Source organism: Scardinius erythrophthalmus (assembly GCF_964197995.2).
Source record: "Scardinius erythrophthalmus genome assembly, chromosome: 19".
Lineage (NCBI taxonomy): Eukaryota > Metazoa > Chordata > Actinopteri > Cypriniformes > Leuciscidae > Scardinius > Scardinius erythrophthalmus.
The window spans coordinates 22048028-22071011 of NC_138239.1; the positions used below are offsets into that span (position 1 = coordinate 22048028).

Sequence of the window (22984 nt, forward strand, 5' to 3'; positions counted from 1 at the left end):
ACATGAAACACTTTACAGCATAACCGAGACAATATTTACTGTGTACTGACCCAAATTCACAATGTATCTTTTTCATAAAAATATGCAATTATTTTCTTTACTTATTCAAATGTTTGCTGCATGCGCACTTTGTTCTCATAAACACCAGACAAAAAAAAAGTAACACACCACCAAAAGCCACCTGCTGCATCCACTGTGAACAAAACCATCCAATAAGAATGTGATTTCAGTATAGCACTGTAAAATTGCTCTCATAAATATACAATTTCAATGAAATTCCACACAACTTTAATACAAAAATAACTAGAACGGCTGAGTGATTTTCCGTCAATGCTCAAAATAGCTTCGATTTAAACAAACAATACAAAATTATGGCTTATCGGGTCACTGGTTTTCAGAAAAAAAGAGCTTTTGTGTGAATGCAGCATGCATCTTTTGAGGCAGTATACACAGATAATGGTTCTGAATCATAACAAACAAAACTCAAATACACTTCATTTACTGCGTTCTCATTAACATCCATTCAGAATTTGCTTTATATCATGTACAGTACGCACACAAATAGATTTTTGCCTGAAGGTCTCATGAACTAGGCCTATAAAGCAGAATTAGACGTTTTACACAAAATTCAGCAAAAGAAGCTCATTATTAATAATGCTAGCCTTATCCAGTTCTTATCATCACATATGGTCTGATTTAATTTAGTATATGCAGAAGCAATACGCTTGGTAAAAGGAATAATGTAAATAAAATGGACTGGCTGAGGTACTGTACTACATGCTTTACGCCATTAAAACTGCATGTGCTAAAGTTGCATCATATAATAAATGCTTTTAGAAATAGTGTAATGGTGAAACTTCCCACTGCAAACTGGAATCATTTATGCAATTCCAGGCTGAACTGAAAACACACAACACTTCCATACTTACATTCATCCAGACAGTTTCTATATTGCACCTATTCAGTGTCTAGAACCTGAAAGTGGGTTCCAGTTCTTTTCATGCAGGACTCAATCTGTAGACCTAATACAGTACTTTCCATTATGACACCATTAAGCCATTAGGTCTCATATGCAATTAAAAGCACAACACTGGGATACATGATAAAATAATGATATTGAATGTTGACATTTTTTGATCTGCTTTCATTTGATAGACCACAAAGATAGAAATAAAGGCATAGAAAGCAGCTTCAATTAATCACGATTGTCAGTTTGGAATTTAAAGTAAAAAAAGTTGAGTTGGCATTTATAAGTACTATTTGGGGAAAAAAATAATACTTTAATTAAATGCTTATACACATGAGCTGGCCTGCATATATCTTCTGAATATTTCCAGACTAGAATTTTGCCATATAAAGTATGTAGTCTTATTTTATTGTTATTTTATGTATGCCTGGGAACCTGAGTAAATGTATTATATGTGTTCATGCCTGGGAAAAAATAAATAAATTAAGCTTACTGTCATATTTTATTTTTCCGCTACGTGAACAGGTTCCAAAAAACAACTGTCAGCAGTAAATGAGTAATAACTGGCATTGCGGAGTAAATTAAACTTGTTATTTGTGAGTGACTAGCAACTTTCTAAGTACAGTTTATTTGTAATGATAATAGTCTATCACATTCTGATGTGATGTGAGTGGCTTAATACATCCATTCAAAGGTTTGGGGTCAATAAAGTCATATATACATATATATATATATATATATATATATATATATATATATATATATATATATATATATATATATATATATATATATATATATATATATACTTTTATTCAGCAAGGATGCATTATATTGATCAAATATGACAGTAAAGACATTTATAATGTATCAAAAGATACTTCTTCTGAATAAGGTTTCACTACTTTAGTTAACATGAACTAAGAATGAACAATGAATTTCTACAGCATTTATCTTAGTTAATGTTCATTTCAACAATTACTAATACATTATTAAAATCAAAAATTGTATTTCTTAACATTACAATGTTAACTAGCATGAACAAACAATGCACAATTGTATTTTTTTAAACTAACATTAAAGACTAATAAATACTGTAACAAATGTATTGCTCATTGTTAGTTCATGTTAGTTAATACTGTACATTAATTATTGAAAAGTGTAACCAAGAAATGCTTTTCTTTTGAAAGAATTGCTGTTTTCCACAAAAATATTAAGCAGCATGACTGTTTTCAACATTGATAATAATAATAAGAAATGTTTCTCGATCAAATCACCATATTATTATGATTTCTGAAGGATCATGTGACACTGACACTGGAGTAATGATGCTGACAATTCAGCTTTGCCATCATAGAAATTAAATTTTAAATAGCAAACGGTTATTTTAAATTGTATTATTATTTTACAATATTACTGTTTTTACTGTATTTTTGATCAAATAAATGCAGCCTTGGTGAGCAGAAGAGATAAAAACATTAAAAGATCCCAGCCCCAAACTTTTGAATGGTAGTAGTCTACAAAGAAAATTCCTTGGATGACAGAATATTATGAAGTGGTCTTATGCCAAAATCAAAAAAGCTTTTAGGAGTGGAAAGGTTTAATCTTGTATAAGTAACTCCGTGGGGCATTTATCTGTGTGCTTTCATTCCGTATCTGGAATGAGAAATGAATCCATTAAGCTGCCTTGTACGAATACTTGGAAGGTATGCATATAAATAGAGCAGTGATTTAGCTTGTGCTAATTGTGAGTCCATTATATATTAAACTACCACCTGTGTTGTAGGTAATAGGTTTGAAATGTCTCAACTGAATGCCATGAGAGAAGCTGGCAGTAGAAGCCAAGTTCTTTGTGTCGTTTCCCGAAGTTGCCCAGCTCTGTCTGCTCCTCTCGTCATATTCACAGATTTGTTTGTTTGTTCAAGGCCTGCCGTTCATTGACATGGGAACTACAAAGGGCCTTTGAACTGGTTCCCAGAGAGATGTTGGCGGATGGAGGGTTTGGATCCTGCTGCATCACCGAGCTTTCGCCACACCACCTGAACACACAAAGCAATCACACAGTTGGGTCAAGCTGAAATGAAAAGTGTCTTCAAAATATTTGTCCTGTGCTACTGTTCAGTATGTCCTAGAATAGACATCTGGTCATATTATATATTGTGTGTGATGGTAATTACGATGTGATTTTTCAGGTTCTGCAAATAGATCTTCCTAACGGACGGAACACATTAACTAGCAGCCAAAAAATAATAATAATTTAAGTAAATGTATATAGATTTTTTATGTATTTAGTATTTATTTATCTATTTTTTTTTCTAAGTTAAAAATTCTACTGAGCATTTTAGTAATGACACCTAATAAACCAACTCATCAACTTTAAATTAAATTAATATTTAAAATAAATTACTGCAAATTTTGTTATAAAAATGACAGACTATACATTTAAATTACAATATTTTAACTTATTATGAAAAAGTGCTAAGTATAACTTTCCTGATTTGAATTTTTTTTCTGTATTTATTAGATAAGTTGAAGAGTTGAAGACAAACCCCAAAAAATAGATTTTTTTTTGAGAATTGTACAAACTTAGGAAAAAGTCACATGTGGCACACAAATCATTATTTATATATACATTATATTATGTTATATTTTTCGAACCAGGAACCTGAAATGTAAAAAAAAAAATATATATATATATATATATAGTTGCTCAATGACTCAACATACAGAGAGATCTTCTAAAAGGGGGTTGAGTGGGACTGGGGACTAATTATAATCAGAAAAGAAAGCAGCCCTTGTGCTATCTGAGATTTTGCTTTTGACAGGCGGGGGTTCTCGGGGCAGAAACAAATCACAGGTCCCAGATTCCAGGGGCCCTTCAGGGAGCTGATAAACCTGCATTGTTTCAGCGATCAAGTTATTTTAATTGCACGGACAACTGTGCGATAAACACTCCGAGGACTTTTGCCAAGGCCTCTTATTAAAGTGGTCTGAAAGTAGGTCTCTGTTGTGAAACATTCAAACAGTGTCCTCAATCAAAGCTGGCGTGATTACACAAAGTGACAGGAAAACAAACACATGGGAGAGGGAGCACACACTTACAGCCTCTTTCTGTTGAACAGGGATTTATCAATGCACTAGAGGAATCTAAGCTGAGGTTCAGGGTAGGGGGAGGCAGATGGGAGATGCTACTAGGTAGACTCACATTACACATTTCTCTGACAATGGCTTTCTCTTTCTCACTGAGATCCTCCTCATAGTCCTCTGGGATCTTCCTGTCTAGGTTCTCATGGACTTCTAATACCTACAAAGCAAATCAACAGAGGGTTAAATGATTAGTGGTGTTCACTAAAGCAAGCTTCACTATTACTATACTTCACTGACTTGAATGAACCCTAACCCAAAGTATTTAGGATTCCGGTACCATTTATGCTACAAAATACCTCAGATCAAAAGTGAAAACTTTTTTTGTTGCCATAAAACGAATGAAAGGGGGACCTGAGTCAGAATTTTAAAGAGACTAGAGGCTGGGCTATTTTCACTTGTAGCAGTCTAACTCCCCAGCACACCTTAGCAACCACCTGGCAACGACCTAGAACAGCTTAGCCTAGTCAGTGTTTTTATTGTTAAGTAAAACTATTACATTTTTTGTTAACTGAAATAAAACTGAATTAAATTAAAATATAAATATTAGATGAAAAAATTAACAACAAAAAAACTTCAACGAAAATTAAAAATATTGCACTGGCAACTAACTGAAATAATTAAGTTTAAACTGTATTAAAGTACTAAAATTACTAAAACTTAAAATGAAATAAATATAAATGAAAGCTAAATAGAAACAGAAACAAACAAAATCTAATACAAACGCAAAACTTTGTAAGGGGGTAAATGCGCTCATAAAACCCCAAAATGACCCCCAACCCCTTCATCTGTTCTTTCAGAGCAGTTTCACTGTTAAACAGTCATATATTTAGTAATTAACAGTAATACCATAAAAAAATACAATTACAAAAAAATAGGACAAATACAATAGAAAAAAAAGATACAAATGAAATAATTTAGCCTATAGCCTATACAGAAAATTGAATAAAGTAATCAAATGTAAAAATAAAACTCTGCATAGTCTTCACCATATTGAATTAATATAGGCCTACATTGATTCACATTAAAGTTACTAAAGTTATTCAGTGAAGAGCAGTGAATGATTCTCTCATTTTCTTTTGTTGTTTGATTAACATGAAATGACAAAAACAGCAGCAGGTTTATTAGGCTGATGTCACTTTAAGACCAAATGCACAGATCTAATATACTGACAAGCATGCAACTACTTTCCCAACTGTTTGTTTACTTAAGACATAACTGACTGCGTTTAAGTATAACTAGCCAAGATTAGCCTGGCTAACGTCAGACCTCGTCTCATTGAGACGTGGTCTGGGAACCACATGTTCATTTTTTTCGTATTTGAGGCGTGGTTTACGAATGCCCAGAGCCGTTTATTGGGCGCTACAAATGTCTATCAAATGCGCCTGTACGTAGCTCATAGCCAATCGTTTCAATTATACCAGATGACGTATGTAGAGCGACAGAAATTCGACGAGGAAGAAGACGAAATAAACTTGCGTTCTAAACTACTTAGAACACTATCTAAGGCTGCATCGAAAGGTAACTTCGCGTCTGATGCCATGTTGGATCCATAGATATAAACAAACTGATTCGGTGTGTCGCATAGACGTCGTCATCGTCTTGCTGCTCCCTCCCCGTTCTGTGATTGGTTCCCTTTTTGAGGGGAAAATCTGGTCCATGGTATCCAGGCTGCCTAGCAGCGTGAATAAAATTGTGCTGCGCACAAGGCAGCATGGGGAGACCGAGGCTAAGCCAAGATGGGAATTTTGACATAACTTTGTGTATTTGTCCGTTTAAGCACACGCCCGAATTTCGCTCCGTCTCGGATCCGAGTGCACAGAAAGCCGCCTGGGGAACAGCATCTCTTTTGCAACTCAATAACTCTTGTTATTTTAGTATCGAGCACGTCCGACCGCAGACTGTATATTGCGACAGCTGCTTTAAAGGAAAGGAACGGAATGTGGCATCATGTTTTCATAATCGTTGGAAGCCAAAATCAAAACGAAACTAAAATACTAGTCATTAAATCATCTTTGAGAGCAAGGGGGCCCCCTGGTGGTTCAGGAGCCCAATACGCAACTTGCATACTTTGCATATAGGGAGGACCAGCACTGGGCTTATTTTCATTGTGTTTTGGTTTAGTTTTCACTGTTCCCATTTTGCCTGTGATCCTGATCTTTATTAGTCTCTTTAGTAGTTCATTAGTTCATGCGACTACAGTATTTAAGCACTCAGTTTTTTCGGTTCCCTTGTCCAGTATTGTCTTTATTTAACGTGGTCATATTAACATTTCCTTTTAACGATTTTTTCAGTGTGGATTTAATAAAGACTTGTTATCTACTCCTTTCGTTATGCACTCTCTGCAATCAAACGTGACAATAACAAAATTACAAAAATTAAAATGAAAACTGAACCTATAAAATAAAAGCTAATTCAGAATATTAATAAATATTATAAGTGTATATAAATAATACTAAAATTACACTGGACCTTGCACTGTGTCAGCAAGTTTTGCACAGGCAAGCACCACTTAATCGTAGAAAATGTAAAATAAACTATTTTCCGTTGTATTTTATTTTTGTTTTATGTGGTATTTATTGTCGTATTTATATTCTGTTTAGCTCTCTCTGCTTCCCTTGACCAATGTTTTGTTTTCTTTCAAATTACAGAGATCCAACAGTTCACAGAAAATCCTCTAGGTGACAGTATTAGTATAATAATAAGTTCAACTCATAAAATTAATGACGCGTCCATAAAACCTATTCAAGGGGAATCAAGCAAGAACGTTTCTACCATGAAACTCAATCTAATTCCTGTGAAATCAGGCTTGACCTTTAACTTTTAAATGATTTATGACACTTTTTATTGCGATGAGAAAGAAAGGGCGAGAAACGATTAAAAATGATGTGGGAATACAACTGGGAAATGATGATGCAAACCAGCCTTAAACAAAGTAGAATGCATGATCACTGCTAGGCCATTAAATTAACAGTAATATTTAAGCATGAAACAATTTAGCATAATATTTTTAGCATATCTAGAATTCAAACACAAGAAGTATGGCTTGATTTTGCAACATCAGCATCATGATCTTACTTTCATGGCATGTACAACAGCCTCTGGTTTCTGTGCTGCCGGCAGGTATCCCGTGACAGGGGGCGGCAGATCACCTCCAGGCATCCACGTGGACCCCTGTGGACAGATGGACACACATTCGTCATGATCAAAGATGACTCATACTGCTCTCTCAGATTACCAGAAGAGATCCGAGTACTGGAAAAGCCATTAGCTGTTTCTCTGAGTCAACTCAGGCTCGAAATGGGTTAAGCCATCTCATTATAACTCATCTCTGCTTGTACCCCCTTCATGGGTACCCATCAACAAAGAGCTCTTTCAGTGCACAGGGTCTTGTGAGCCCCAGTATAGACACAGCTCTTTGAATCCCGTTCTAGCGTTAAATCCACAACAATCGAGCTGGCATTTCAGCAGTGGGGTCGGGAGAGGACCCCTGGATGGAAACTGCAACTCGCTTTTGGCCTGAGAGAACAGGACTGTGATGTTCACTTGCAGTTGCCAGCAGGTTTATTGAGGGCTGGAGCCGTGGGTACTTTACCCTGAACTGGCCCGAGAACATCCCGACCCAATGCTCGCTGTCATGCATCGCCCCGTAGCCTGATTAGAGAAGCCCAGGAGTCCCACAATTCATTCTGCATGGATTCCTTTGCCAGTACAAGCCAAGCAGTGGTCGACGTTATGGAGATTTTAATAGCAAAAGCCAATGACTATTCGGGCCCTTAACATTTTATTATCTCATATAAGTTGTATACTCTACATCATAATGCAATTGAATTATATGATATTAAATATGACCAATTTTATTTAAAATTTATATATATATATATATATATATATATATACATACAAATCTTATAAATCTTATATCTAAATATATCTTCAAACCAAAATAACATACCTTATCAACCTGAATGAGATTTATATATAGTATATCAAGTGTTTACATGTTGTATATGGGTGCAGAATGATTCTAAATAGTCTTCCATGTGTTTATTCTACTGACCAAAAAATACATAATTTCATCAGATCATCAGATTATAGATTATTAAATAATCTATTAAGTAGTAAGTGGCATCTCAAGGCATTAACAGGAAAAGAGTGACCATCCTATTTGTTTTGGAGCCCAGTTTTGAAGCCTTGCCACGAGGAACATCTGTGTGTTTGGCTAGCGTGCCAAGTGCTGTCACAAACAGAGTACTGGTGATAGATGTAGCCAAATTCAATCATTAAGATATTTCTATAGTCCGATCAAATCCAGGACCAATTTTATTGGATAGTCTGAAGAGGCTTTCTATAATCCGCAAAACCATGCATTGATCATAAACATCACTTGGAAATCAGAATCACATAACAGGCCATAGCTGGATTAAACCAATCCAAAACTAGACTATATGGACTGGTCAGCAGCACAAACAACCTTACTCTGATGCGTGTGGCACTTCTCATTAAAAAAGACAGGAAAATGTGGATGATGTATGTATAAAGTTATAGGTCCATCAGCCATTAAAAGAAAATTAAATGAATTAAGTAACTGTTTTTTTCAGTCCGTCTGGAAACTAAGATATTTATAAGATCCTGGGCAGCTAAAACAAGCACTTAAGTAGAACAAATAGCTTTATTTCCAAAAGTTTGAAAAGATATTCAAAGGTTTGGGGTCAGTAAGATTTCTAAAAAAAAAAAAAAAAAAACTTATTCAGCAATGACTCATTAAATTGTCTAAAAGTGACAGTAAACAATAAAATAAAAACTATTATATTGTTACAAAAGATTATTTCAAATAAATGTGCTTATATTCATCAAAGAGTCCTGAATTATTATTTTTTTATCACAGTTGATAATAATAAGAAATGTTTCTTGAGCAGCAAATCATATTAGAATGATTTCTGAAGGATCATGTGACACTGAAGACTGAGTAATAATGCTGAAAATTCAGCTTTGATCACAGGAATAAATGATATTTTAAAATGTATTAAAATTTGAAGAAAAAGAAGAAAATTTCTTCTTTTAAAATGTAGTAATATTTTACATTATTACTGGTTTTACTGTATTTTTGGTGAAATACTGACCCCAAAAATTTGACCAGCATTGTCTACATATACATTCCTGTCAAAAAAATATTTTTACACAGTACATTTTACTAGGGTTAAGCAACTCTAAAACAGCTAAAGCACCAAACTACTCTGATTACCTCTCCTCAACTACATCCTCAGGTAACCCCTAACAACAGCAACCGATCTGTTGTGTCACTTGTACGAACCTGATTATTGTTTCAGCAGTTCGCTACTGCATTATTTAGTGCCATCTCCCCCCGTGATTAAAGCGAAAGTTCAAAGCCATGCTAATGAAGCGATGAGCTCGTAGACAGAGCTGAGACGAGCTGAGATAAAATAAGTGCAGAATCCTCTGAGGACGAGACCCACGCCACTCTCTAATTGATTTCTCTTTCCTGTGGAAGCTGTCTCTCATATTAAAGTGGAGCAGCTGCGCTGTCATAGCTGATGAGTGCACTTGTTAGGTAAAGCACCAGGTTCGCAGATGACCTTTTCTGAGGATACGGGTGTAGGGGAATGATGATGATGATGATATCTCAGGAGAAGAGAGAGAGAGAGAGCAGCAGAGGAGGAAAGAAAGAAGGGAGATCTGTTTAAACAGATTTCTTGATTTAATTGAGACATTAAGTGAGATATTCTCTAATATTTGAAGGAAATTGTTCGTAAAAGACATGATGAAAACAAGCCTGTGAGGTACAGAAAAACAGTTCAGTATATTGAAGTGAAAATTTTCAGGACTGCATTTTTTGCAAATTTCCAGTGGACAAAATTACATGAAACATTGGAGCAAATGTTCAGTACAAAACATATTTAACAGCATTCTGTTCCACCCCTTATAGCAATTGTGGGTTTTGTCTCTGATGTTTCTCCTAAAATTACTTATATTTATATGCAGTATATAAATATATTAGTGCTGTCAAATCGATTTATCGCGATTAATCACATCTACCATAAAGGTTTATTTGCGTGTCTTTATATATATATACTGTATATATATATATATATATATATATATATATATATATATATATATTTGCATGCATGTACTGTATGTATGTATGTACATACGTACGTTTAATATATATATATATATATATATATACTGTATACACACATATATTTTACACATATATATTATAAAATTTTACTTTTTAATCGTGATTAATCGATTTGACAACACTGATACATATTAAATAGTTCCTCTAAGGTCATTTTTAGGTTAGAAAGGATCTCTAAAACAAAGAACGGATCAGCACTGAGACTCCAGCAGAGATCAGAGCACAACAAACCCCTGCAAGGCCACAGGAAATGACCTATGAGCAAAGCATCTTTCACTCATTTTTTTTTTATCTATAAAAAAAAAAAAAACTATTATAATTCTAACTTCAAAAAGTTCTTGTCCTCAGTGGGGGATAGGAGCTCTGTTGTAGTACAATGTCAGGACATTAAACAGATTGCGTCTTTTAAATGCTTGGGGGTCCACATTAATAGTGAGCTTAAATGGCACACACGTGTCGAGTGTTCGTACAAGGGTTCACCAGCGGAGTTAGCAGCAATATTACGTACATTTTTTATAGAGCTATAGAGTCTGTTTTACGTCATGGAATCATCATTTGGTTTGGTAGCCTAACAGTCAAAATGAAAGCTCAAATAAGTAATTTGGTTAGAGTGGCAGGGAAGATCATGAGAAAACAGACACTCCGCACCTTACAAGACATGTTTCAGCAGTCCATGATTCAGCAGGCCGATAATATTTTATCGCATGTGTTGTACTCCCGAGTTTGCGCTGATGAACTAGTAGAAGACACAGGGTTCCGTTAGGCATAATCTATATAAATATTAATTTGTTCCACTGTCAGTGGTATTTATTATTGAGCAAATCAAGCAGGGGGTTGAGATAACTGCAGGTACTCGAAGGTCATGCAACTAAGGGTGGTTTATAAGCAATTTATAAGTTAAAATGATTTAATTTTAAGAATTCTGTTGTTGTTTTTTCTATGCAAGGAAATGAATAGTAGGCTACCTTGACTTTTACCAGTTCTTATAACACTAAATAAAATTTATCTAGTAAAAACTTTCAAATAAATGCAGTTTTTTAGCTTTCTAGTCGTCAAAGCATCCTAAATATATATATATATATATATATATATATATATATATATATATATATATATATATATATATAATATATATATATATATAATATATATATATATATAATATATATATATATATATATATATATATATATATATATATATATACACATATCAGGTTCTCCAAAATATTAAGCAGCACAACTGTTTTCAACATTGATAATTATAAGAAATGTTTCACCAAATCAGCATTAGAATCATTTCTAAAGGATCATGTGACTCTGAAGATGTGAGTAATGGCTGCTAATTTTTTTTAACTTTGCCATCACAGTATCAAATCACATTTTAAAACATATTGAAACCAGGTGTATGCTTATAGTTTCACATTTGGTAATAAAAAATAAAAAATCATTATAAAAAGCAACTTCTGCAGTTGTTCTCAAACTGTAGTTGGCAATAAATAAAACTGTGGACTTAAATAAATAAAACGATTGACAAAGAGCACCAACGCTGAGTTATTTGAATGATAAATTAACTCATAATAATGAACAGATTCTGCTAACGATCATTCGTGATAACGTTTTTCTGTTGTCTCAATTATGCAACAGTTGGTTCAGTTCGTGTATTGGCAAACAGTGTGGTTCATTTCAATGAAATATTAACAAAACAGTCTGGCATCTAAATTATCAGACTATTTCAAGATAGAGTTCAAGAACTTGTATAAAAATTGTACACAACTTAAACCTGTAAATACTTGTGTTGAGGTTTCTAGCTGCTGCACAATTTTTGTTGATCAATGTTGAGTTATCCGCTACCTGAAAAAGTTTAAGAACCACTGAACTAGTGGCACCTATTCTTTCAAAAAAAAAAAAAAAAAAAATAAGTAAATCAATAAATACATGAGACATGGTCCTGAATGGGACTTTACTCTGTCATTCAGGTTTTAAGCTCCTGATGTTTTAAGCTCTTTGGCACGGGTCAATTCTCATCTGCTTCTACAAAGAGCAATGCAGAATCCTGTAACCAGCTGGAATTGCGACAGCTAATTGTTGCCAAATCTCTTCCAAATCGGCTCAACGTGACAAATCTTTTTAAGCTCCACTGTGATTTAGGTTTTGGCTCTAATGCAAAATAATGGGGTCACGTTAGATTTCATCATTGGAATACGTACATTCTGTAAGGTGTCCTGAAACTGGGATAGTGAGGAGAGCTGGGACTCTGAGTGATACAGGGACAGTCCTTTCCGAAGTGTCTTCAGATCGCCCACGTTCCCCTGCTGTAGAGAGAAGCAGGTATGTGTCAAACACAGATTCATTTTGATAAATAGAAGAATTAACAGCAAAGTTAAATCAGAAACCAAAATCTTTCAGTTCCCTAGATAAATCAAAACCAACCAAAAAGAAATACAACGAACAGTATTATATATGAAAGATATTTTACAGTAGAAGGCAAGAGAAAGTTCAATAGAACAACATTCAATTGTAATTGAAATACTTTGTAACATTATACAATTCTTTACTGTCACTTTTGATCAATTGAATGCATCCTTATAATAAAAATATTAATTTCTATAAAAATCTCACTGACCCTAAACGTTTGAACGGTATTGTATATGTGCAGAGAGATGAGAAAACACAACCAGTGTCCAGACATAAAGCTTATGATGTCATGAAATGCCAGATCACTTGTTTTCCAAAAGGTCATAAACTTTGCATTTGTACTTGCATAGCAAACAAAAAATGCATACGATGCATAAATCCTCAATAATAAAGGCACTGATTATTTAACCTCTAAAATATAAAATATGAGAAGCCTTACAATAAGTCAATTTAAGACATGAGCTCACTTGTCATCTCTGGATGTGTAAAAAAAAAAGTATGAAATCAATCCATGCAACTAGAAAGATCCAAGACTGAGTGTGTGTACAAGATAGTAAGGTATCAAACCCTTTTATCTAGTCTCTCTTACCACTAGTTTAACCAGTACAGGTTTTTCACCCTTTCCTGACCTCTTCTCACAGCACCTGACAACTGCAAATCTCATAGTTCTTATCAGATGAACAATGATAATGTTCTGGCAGTCCAAGCACAAAGAAACCACAGAGACAACCACTTCCTCTATCATTATAGGCATGAAACTGGAAAAACAACTGTTACGACCCGTAATGTAGAATGTGCTGTCTTCAACATATTTGACTAAAGGATCATAACCTCTGCAAAAATGTTTGCGAATGAAAAATTGATAGCGGATGGCACGTGAGATCATTTCCTGAGAGGTGATCTGAGAAAAGGGTAAAAGGCAAAATAGCAAACCCAGAAAGTTCCGGAGCTGAGAGGTAATGTCAGTCACGCTTCATAAATAATGACCTAAGAAATTTAGCCAAAAGGCACCTGTCCGTAAAACTCTTACCGCTGCATATTTGAGTGTCACAGGCCATGAAATAAAAATTTCGAAAATCCCTCAGTACAATGGAGAAATGAATGAATATTCCATAGTAACAGCATCTGTGTGTGATTATCCCCATTTTGAACTTTCATGCCCCGTATGTTGATGGCTGTTGTGTGCAAACAGCTCACAAAGGGATTACTGGAGCTCAATTGAGGCTGTGAACTTTTTTCAGGGAAAAGTGGATTGTTACAAAAGTTTTCTGTGTGTGTCTACGTGCGTAAGTTGCATAACCGTCTAGCATGTTCTAATAAAAGTTCTGCTAAGAGAACATGAGACTGCAGCTAAACCCATGGTTGTACTGAAAGGGTCTCATATTTCTTTTATTTTTTAAATGAACATTGTTAAAAATGCAAACATAATCCAACTTCATTCTATCTATCTATATACAGTGCTGTGCATAAGTTTAGACACCCATGCTAAAGTTGACTAAAAAGAGGAATAAAAAATCATCTTTTGGAAATTGAACTTAATGCCTTAACTAAAAAAATTAGGAAAAATCCAACCTTTAAGGACACCAATTTTCTTTGTGAATGAATAATGCATCGTAAATAAATAAATGTTCTTAAAAATACAGGGTGCATAAGTCTGGACACCCCTATGTTAAATTCCCATAGAGCCAGGCAGATTTTTATTTTTAAAGGCCAGTTACTTCATGGATCCAGGATACTATGCATCCTGATAAAGTTCCCTTGGCCTTTGGAATTAAAATAGCCCCACATCATCACATAGCCTTCACCATACCTAGAGATTGGCATGGAGTACTTTCCATAAGATCATCTCTCAATGCAAATCAAACCAGCTATTAGGCTAACTGAAATAAAACCATGCCAAACTCTAGGTATGGTGAAGGCTATGTGATGATGTGGGGCTATTTTAATTCCAAAGGCCAAGGGAACTTTATCAGGATGCATAGTATCCTGGATCCATGAAGTAACTGGCCTTTAAAAATAAAAATCTGCCTGCCTCTATGGGAATTTAACATAGGGGTGTCCAAACTTATGCACCCTGTATTTTAAGGAAGAAGATTTATTATACGATACATTATTCATTCACAAAGAAAATTGGTGTCCTTAAAGGTTGGATTTTTCCTAATCTTTTTAATTAAGGCATTAAGTTCAATTTCCAAAAGATGATTTTTTATTCCTCTTTTTAGTCAACTTTAGCATGAGTGTCTAAACTTATGCATAGCACTGTATCTGTCTGTCTGTCTTCCAAACTTTTGACTGGTAAACGACTTAATCAAAAGATAAAAAGACTGGAGTGAAATAAATTCCTTTCTTCTACTGTTTTACAAAGCATGCATAATTGAACACAGGTTTGACCCATGAATGAGATCTTTGGCATGGACTGTTGACCCTGAAGGTAACGACATTCTTCTCCTCTTAAGATCTACATTACGCAGCCAAAGGCAGCTTATTATCTGGTTTACTACCTGCAAGAGGAATACAGTGACAGAGTTATAGCTAAATGATTGTTCTAAAAGTCCCATCAGCTAAAAAACATTCTATGAAATGCTCATATTTCTTATAGTAACAGCAAGAATGCCTTGATGAGCCATTCTTGAAGGTTATCGGGCACAATATAATACAGAACAAAATATACAACACTTGCAAATTCCGAGATATCTTTCTTCAAAGAATTGAGTTATCTATGGAGGCAATAAAAAGAAAAAGCAGCTCTATCCATCATCAGAGAAAGACAAAATGAAGAAGTATCATTAGAATATCAGAGATGAACGTATGCAATTAAACTGACAGCAACTAGTCGCATGTGCCGTCTATAAATATTGAGATGGATGTGCTATCTCTGTCTATAAATCTGGGCTCGGAAAATGGGAGATGAAGACCGTCTGAAACAGAAAATTGTTAGTGACAGATCTGTATCTTTGTCTCATATAACTGTCGGAGCTCCAGGGCTTTTTGTTCAAAGCTCTTACAGTGTCATAAAATGAAGTCGCATTTCAGCACCAAAGCTTTGAGATTCAGCCACAGTTAAACATGTAAGTCTTGGTGCAATGACCTGCATTTAAGGAACAAGATAATTAAAAACGACATCTTTAATGCATGTATTAGCCAAATTTGTGAGCTGATCACCTGAGCTGTGAAAGTCATGTGACTAAAATATTTGATACCATCCCTACTATCTACCTCTTGTATTACTACAATCTACAACACAAACACACATAAAAGTGCAAATGCTACTCTGCAGGCAAGCCTGAAAAAAGGGGCCCAAGCTAACCACAACATGAGCCTCCTGCTCACATAACCACACTCATTTTTAATTTTCATTATATTGCTGATCATGTGCTGTGTAAGCTACACTGGGGCAACATACTTTTAAACATCAGCACTTGATTAAAACCCTCAAGCACACTATTATAATGCTGCACTGCACACCAAATCCATAAAAGACTAATACTGTACATGGTTGCAAAACAGTTAACAAAGCATATTACATTTTTATCATATAAAGGGGCCTATTATGCCCTTTTACAAAGTATTGATTTTGTTTTTGGGGTGTACTAGAATATGTTTTCATGCCTGATTGTTCAAAAAACATATTATCTTCACATATTTTACATTATTACAGCTCCTCTATCCCCAGTCTGTCTCGAACGTGTCATTTTCGATGAAGCCCCTCCTTCTGAAATATGAAATGTGCTGTGATTGGTTAGCTAGCCCAGTGTATTGTGATTGGCAGCATGTGTTTGGCAAACTCTACTCAGGTGTAAATATTAACGATGGCATCAATTTCAAACCAATTCAAGCCCGATTCAGACCCTGACAATGTTAACAAACAAGAGGATTGTGCTGAACGGATGTCATGCACAGACTTTGCAAGCACAGATTTTACAAGACATTTCAGAGTGGAATACCACTTTGCAAATGATCCTAATATGATAAGCTATCCTCTGAGAGCTGGCCTGGGAAGGAAGCTTTTATGTTTTCATTTTACATACGTTTCCATCACATTGCCTGGCGGATTATAGCATAGAAATCTAGACGCACCCTGTCGGCAGCAAATTTTATTTTGCAGCCAGTGTCGTCTAACAACTCTCCATTGGCTTGCGAGCTGGAAAAACCAAACTCTAGTCAGGCCAATCACATCATGTATAGAGTCGGTGGGCGGGCTTAACATAATGACGGCAGAGTTGTGAGTGTGACGGTTCCGGTGAAGCAGGGTGAATTCCCTGCTACTTGAAAACAAAGAAGATGGCTGCTCCTGCTGGCGAACAGCAGCCTTTCGAATCAGCTTTGGCCGCGATTCTGAAGACTTGGAGTTAAGCTTTTCTTTGAGAAAAGAACAAAGAACAGCACTGAAGTCATTCTTAAAAAAAAGGAAGATGTGTTCAGAGTTTTGCCAAGTAAAACTCGTAATAAATAATAAAATTTAATCTATCAACTAGCTCCGCTGGTGGGAAAACGCTCTGGTTGGTTGTAGCGCTATCCTATTGCGTGCTGAGGGAATTTGAAAGACAACCATTTATCCTGCCCTTCGGATTGAGCCCTGCCAATGGTGTGTTCCCAGAACCAACATCTTGATGTGGATCTGGCTTTTCAGATTAGGCGTATTAGACTTTTACCTGGGATAACAATTGCTTGTGGTCATCCTCTAAAATGCGGACTTTAGTCTCCAGTTGGCGTATGTAGTTTGAAGATGAATCTGTACAAAGAAAAAAAAAAGGGGGGGGGGGTAGAAATATGGATTAGAAAGTTTGATCATAGAACATAAATCACATACACACCAATTCAAACATTTGAAGTCAGTAAGATTTTTTGTAAAAGACGTCTCTGATGCTCATCAAGGCTGCATTTATTTGTATTTTTTTCCCCATTTTATTTAAATTTATATTATTTATTTGATCAAAATACAGTAAAATCAGTAATATTGCAAAAAAATTATTACAATTTAAAAACATTTAAAACATTTATTATTAATATCAATGTTGAAAATAATTAAATTGTGCGCTGCTTAATATTTTTGTTGAAACTATTTTAAATTTTACAGAATTATTTAATATATAGAAAGTTCAAAAGAACAGCATTTATTTGAAATAGATTTTTTTTTTATTCTAAAAGTCTTTACAGTCACCATTGATCAGTTTAATGAATCCTTTCAGAATAAAAGTATAAATTTCCTTAAAAACAAACAAACAGTCCATTGAGATCATGCCAGTTAATGAAATCAAGATGATCTGCAGTTCTGTGTGGCCCTACATCTATGCAGCTTGGAAGATTTTTTTTACCCTCCTCATTCCTCAAGTTTCTCTAAACATAATTTCTTATGTTATGAAAGCTGGTTTACTGTAACTCCCTAAAAGTGATTTGGTCATCCCGGAATCGTAGTCATTTTGAAATGGTGCTGCTTTCTATTATAAACTGACATACAATACCATATCCCAGAATGCACTGCAGCTACATAAGTTAAATAGAAGACATCTGTCAAAGCAAAAGAAAGATTTTGAAAGACGAACGTTTAGCACAGTTCACATCCTACATGATCACATAAAGGTTTATACTTTAAAGAGCTCATTTAGACAAAGAAATCTTAAATCAGGAAATCTACATTGCCTTTGACACACAAAAGCTGCTTTCATTTAAGCCGCCCAACATTTGTCTCGAACATAATCAGATGTTAGAGAAACTAGAAGCACTGATGAACACACTGATTTCATGTCTGTGAAGTAAAAGCCAATGAATCAGAAAAAAAGAAAAGTTTTGTCATTGTGGCAGAGGGGGATATTGAAGAGTCTGGTCTTGTGTATATGCTGCATTCCCAGCATGCCTTTTATGACCTTTTGGTGATGGAGGATCTGTTGGCCTGAGGAGATGCCAAAAGTGTGTCTATCTTGTAATTTTACTTTTGCAATCCTTAATCCATTTTCAAAACCCTCCTGAAAGAGGCCAAGAGTTGCTTAGTTATCTAAACATACTGAAATATCTGAATCCAATCATGTCAAGTGGCCAATATTGCGAAATAAACCCAGACAGGGTGATCAGGACCCTGAAACAAAGGAGAAAGGTTTTGTTTGGAATTAAATGCAATATTTACTTTTATGTGAGATTAACAATAATACATCAATACTGGGAAAAATAATACAATTTAGCTGTCATTATGCAAATATATTTGCTTGCAGAATGCAGCGATTGACCAATCAGAATCAAGTGTACCAGAAAGTCTTTTAAAGAGGATCTACTAGTATGCTTTACATTTTCAACTTTCTTTAGCGTGTAATGTTGAGCATGAAAAAGGCCTGCAAAGTTAGAAATCACTCCAAAGGCAGTTATTCTCTATATCAGTAAACACTGTTTCTGAGCTCCCTGAAACACCTTGATTTGAAGTCTTGAGTTTTCTTCTGAGAACGTACAAGTCACAACATTCCTCATTTAAATAATTCCTGCTCATGGCATGTTATCGTAAGGGGCATGGCATTTCTGAAACACACTCAAAGCGATTAAACAATCACAACACACTGGTTCTGCCGACCAATCAGAGCACATTGTGCTTTTCGGTAGGAGGGGCTTCATAGAGACCGGAACTAAACAGAGCGAATTCCAGAAGACAGATTTCATGAGGGTGATATGGGTACCATGCATTTACACAAATCAGCAGCGAAGACTGAAGAAGAGATTAGCTGCATGCACACACTCACATACACAAACTCACACAGAGTGTGTGTGTCAAACAGGAACTGAGTGAGGTGTGATTGGACAGATAAAGGCAACAGGGCTCTTTAATGAAAGCAGAATGAGTCATCATTAGGATTTCTTGCTTCCATTCTCTCTGAAAGACCAAGCCCTTGGTGACAGAATAGAGAACCTCTGTTCAATACTGTATAAAAATGAATGCTGTATTTTAAGCATGGCCTAAAATAACATTAAATAAAGTGCCAATTTAGCATATTTACATTGCATAACAATAAAATGATCATTTAAAGGGATAATGATATGTTTGTCTTTGGTTAAAGTTACTTAATATTGTAATATTGTTTAATGCATATTTTTATACACTACCATTCAAAAGTTTGGGGTTATTAAGATTGTTTTTAATTATTTTCTTTGATTATTCAGCAAGGACTAATTAAATTGATAAAATTGATTTTTATTTTAAATAAATGCTGTTCTTTTGAACTTTTATACATCAGAGATTCCTGAAAGAAATGCATCCCAGTTTCAACAAAAATATTAAGCAGAGCACTGTTTTCATCACTGATAAAAATCAAATCAGCATATTAGAATGATTTCTGAAGGATCGTGTGAAACTGGAGAGTGGTGTAATGACTGCTGAATATTCAGCTTTGCCATCACAAGAATAAATTACATTTGAAAGTATATTCAAATGGAAAACAATTATTTTAAATTGTAATAATATTTCACAATATTACTGTCTTTACTGTATTATTAGTCAAATAAATGCAGCCTTGGTGAGCATAAGATACTACAATGTTCAGCCCACAGAATCACTCTAATACCCTTTGAAACATCAGAAAGATTTTAACAGCATTAGTCAAGGATGGGCCGCCCGGCCCTTTGAAATGAGATGCAAAGGTTCGTCTCCTGTGCCCTATGAACCCAAAACTAATAAACCATGGCCAATCCTCATTCTCCAATCAATCATCCATGCCATTTTGTATGGTTCATCACAGTGAAATTGATGATCTCCACCAGGTGTCACTGCTGCCTCTGACTTGTTTACAGAATCTGATGAACCCTTAATGAGCCCAGAACGAATTACTGTGTTAGGTTTCCATTCATCTTATTTCTGACAACAATACATGCAGGAAAATGCCGATTTGAAAGGTAATTTAACTTAAATGACTCAGATGGGATGGACATACGGTTGCGAGCCCAGTAGAACCGCAGCGGTAGGCAGAGGTCCTACTTCGTTAATCCTCTTTTCCAATCCTTGTGACCCTTTAATCTAACTAAAGTACATCTGATCACCTGACGCACAGCCAAGCTGATTAGGGAGACTGTCTACCAAGCCTGGCCGGTTCTGCCACGTACATAACCCCCGCCTCGACCCTCTTCTGGCGTGACCGGAGAAAGATGAAGCGGAACGCTACACTCCCTCCTGTTCCATTCACAGCCGGAGAGTCTTTTATCTCCGCAGGGGCTGAAATGCAGCAGGAACTCTTTGAACATGCGAGAAAAATTGTTTTCTACACCTCTCCATAATGTATTGTTGGGGAATGAGGTATACGCCCAGATTTGAATACCACCATTATTGGCGCAGTAGAAGATTAATGGAGAATTGTACAAGCAATTTCAATTGTTGATATCGAAGGATTATAAAAGGAACATGTGTAGTCACATTCAAAAAGGACAAAAATACACTCCTCTAGGTTATCAGACATCATTTGTTAGGCAACACGAGATAAACCTGGCAAACTATGTGACACAGGGACGGTCGTGAGAGCGTCGCCCAGACGCCCACCTCTAGTGATCTCGGCTAAATTAGACATCCTCAGCAGCACAACACTCGCCTCCATCCGCACAAGTGCTGTAGGCTCTCCAACAGAGCACACAACTTAACATTCAACTCTAACAAGCTGTCCTACTGTGTCTTTAGAGGAACGGAGTGAAACACATGTTAGCGGTAATGCACGATCTATCTGTTATCGTGCTGGCAACATCTCAGGGTGAGCTTGACTTAATTGGAGAGACGCTGTGATGTGGAATAGCCTCAGAGAAAGTCTCCCTCTGTCTTATTTGATCATGTCTTAGTAGTGACCCACTTGCAGAGCCATGGTTTTACTCTTTCTGTCGAGTCTGTCCAGTTGAGGTGTGGTGAGTGTTATTAGCGTAATAGCGTTAACGAAAACGATTTTTTTTTTTTTTTGCTGACTGAAAATAATGGTTTACACTTGTAGTTCGTAACTTGCTGAACATCCAAAACAATGCTGTGTCTTGGGCTATATGTGCTCGTTGTATGTTGGTACATACGGTGGTATTTTACCAGACTAAAGTAGTCAAAAAAGAGCGACATATGTTAAAGAGCAATTTATCAGTTCAATAAAATACCTTGCTCACGCATCGCTTTTACAACTTACAACTAAAATCCAGTTCTCGCCATCTCTGAAAAGCCAAGCTAATGTTGATTCTTGTTTTATTACGAGCAATGTCACGTTCTCTTTTTGCCAGCAGACTCTCCTCGTTCCAGCGTTTGTTTGTTTTTTAAAAGGGTGATTATATTTAGGTGATTATCTATATAAACCTTTCTCGCTCATTGTGACAACTAACCTATGCCACTCTCACAGCATATACGTGTCGAATGTAAGCAATTTCCTGTGTAAACCATCCCGACAGATCTAAAATATTACACTTATAATAGGCTTACCATGGTGAATCAGGGTAAGACAAAAACACGTTTTGGAAGAAGGATTGCTGTATTGACTGTGATTGTGAATTTTGAAGTGTACCTTTAAACATTAAAATCCCTGCTAGTGTCACACTGAAGTGACAAAACAGTCATGGATTAGTGGTTAGCAGTTAAGGTGTTCGTATGGGCAATGTGAAACTGAATCTGGCCCTAACTTTTATTCATCATTTCCTGTTCTCTATCAACTATAAATATGAATGTAGTCCAACCTGGGTCATGTCCTGATCTCATTTCCCCCATATTGACCCTACTTTCCTGTCTACATTCTCCTATCAAAATAAAAGTAAAAGCAAAATCAATAAGAAATAAAATAAAAAGTGTCTAAAACAGTTGGTAGCAGCAAACTCCTCACAAGAGTTTCTACATAATGAGTATTACAAAATAGCCATTACTGACAAAAAAGGAGGAAAACTTTGATCTCCAGCACACATTGGTTACATAAGTTAATATGTAATCTCAGTCTTGTGATGTCTGGAAAGATTGAAGATATTACAGTAAGGGTGTGGAAGAGGTGTTTTCAGTGCCAACTTTTGCAGTTCTTGATTTGAACACAGCCACCCAGGCAGGTTAACTTCTGGAATCAATAAAAAGCTCATTAGCTTTTCCAGTTGACCCCACATTCGATTCATACATAAAGTAACACTCTACAAAAACAACTCTACACCCCTCCCACCTTCTACGGGTGTACAAGTCCCTGAGCAGCACGGAGAAATAAGCTTTGGTAGGATGGAGGCCCAGGAATGATTTCAATTACTGCAAGATGTGGAAGTGGGGCTAGCCAAACAGTGAGGCATTGTTCCACGGCACTGTGGTCCGTCTCGCTGGTGTTAAGCATTTCC

At 35.7% G+C, this 22984-nt stretch overlaps 1 protein-coding gene across 1 annotated transcript in view; it reads right to left on the reverse strand.

Moving 5' to 3' along the window:
- Positions 1–2769: 2769 nt before the first annotated feature.
- ccdc85ca (coiled-coil domain containing 85C, a) overlaps positions 2770–22984 on the reverse strand; it is a 41744-nt gene continuing 21529 nt past the window's right edge. The window contains exons 2-6 of the mRNA XM_081347264.1: positions 17347–17426; positions 12487–12591; positions 7190–7285; positions 4173–4271; positions 2770–3006 (exon numbers count right to left, since the gene is read on the reverse strand). Of these exons, the coding sequence (XP_081203390.1) occupies positions 2917–3006; positions 4173–4271; positions 7190–7285; positions 12487–12591; positions 17347–17426 (470 nt within the window). The 3' untranslated portion in view covers positions 2770–2916. The remainder of the gene's footprint in view (positions 3007–4172; positions 4272–7189; positions 7286–12486; positions 12592–17346; positions 17427–22984) is intronic.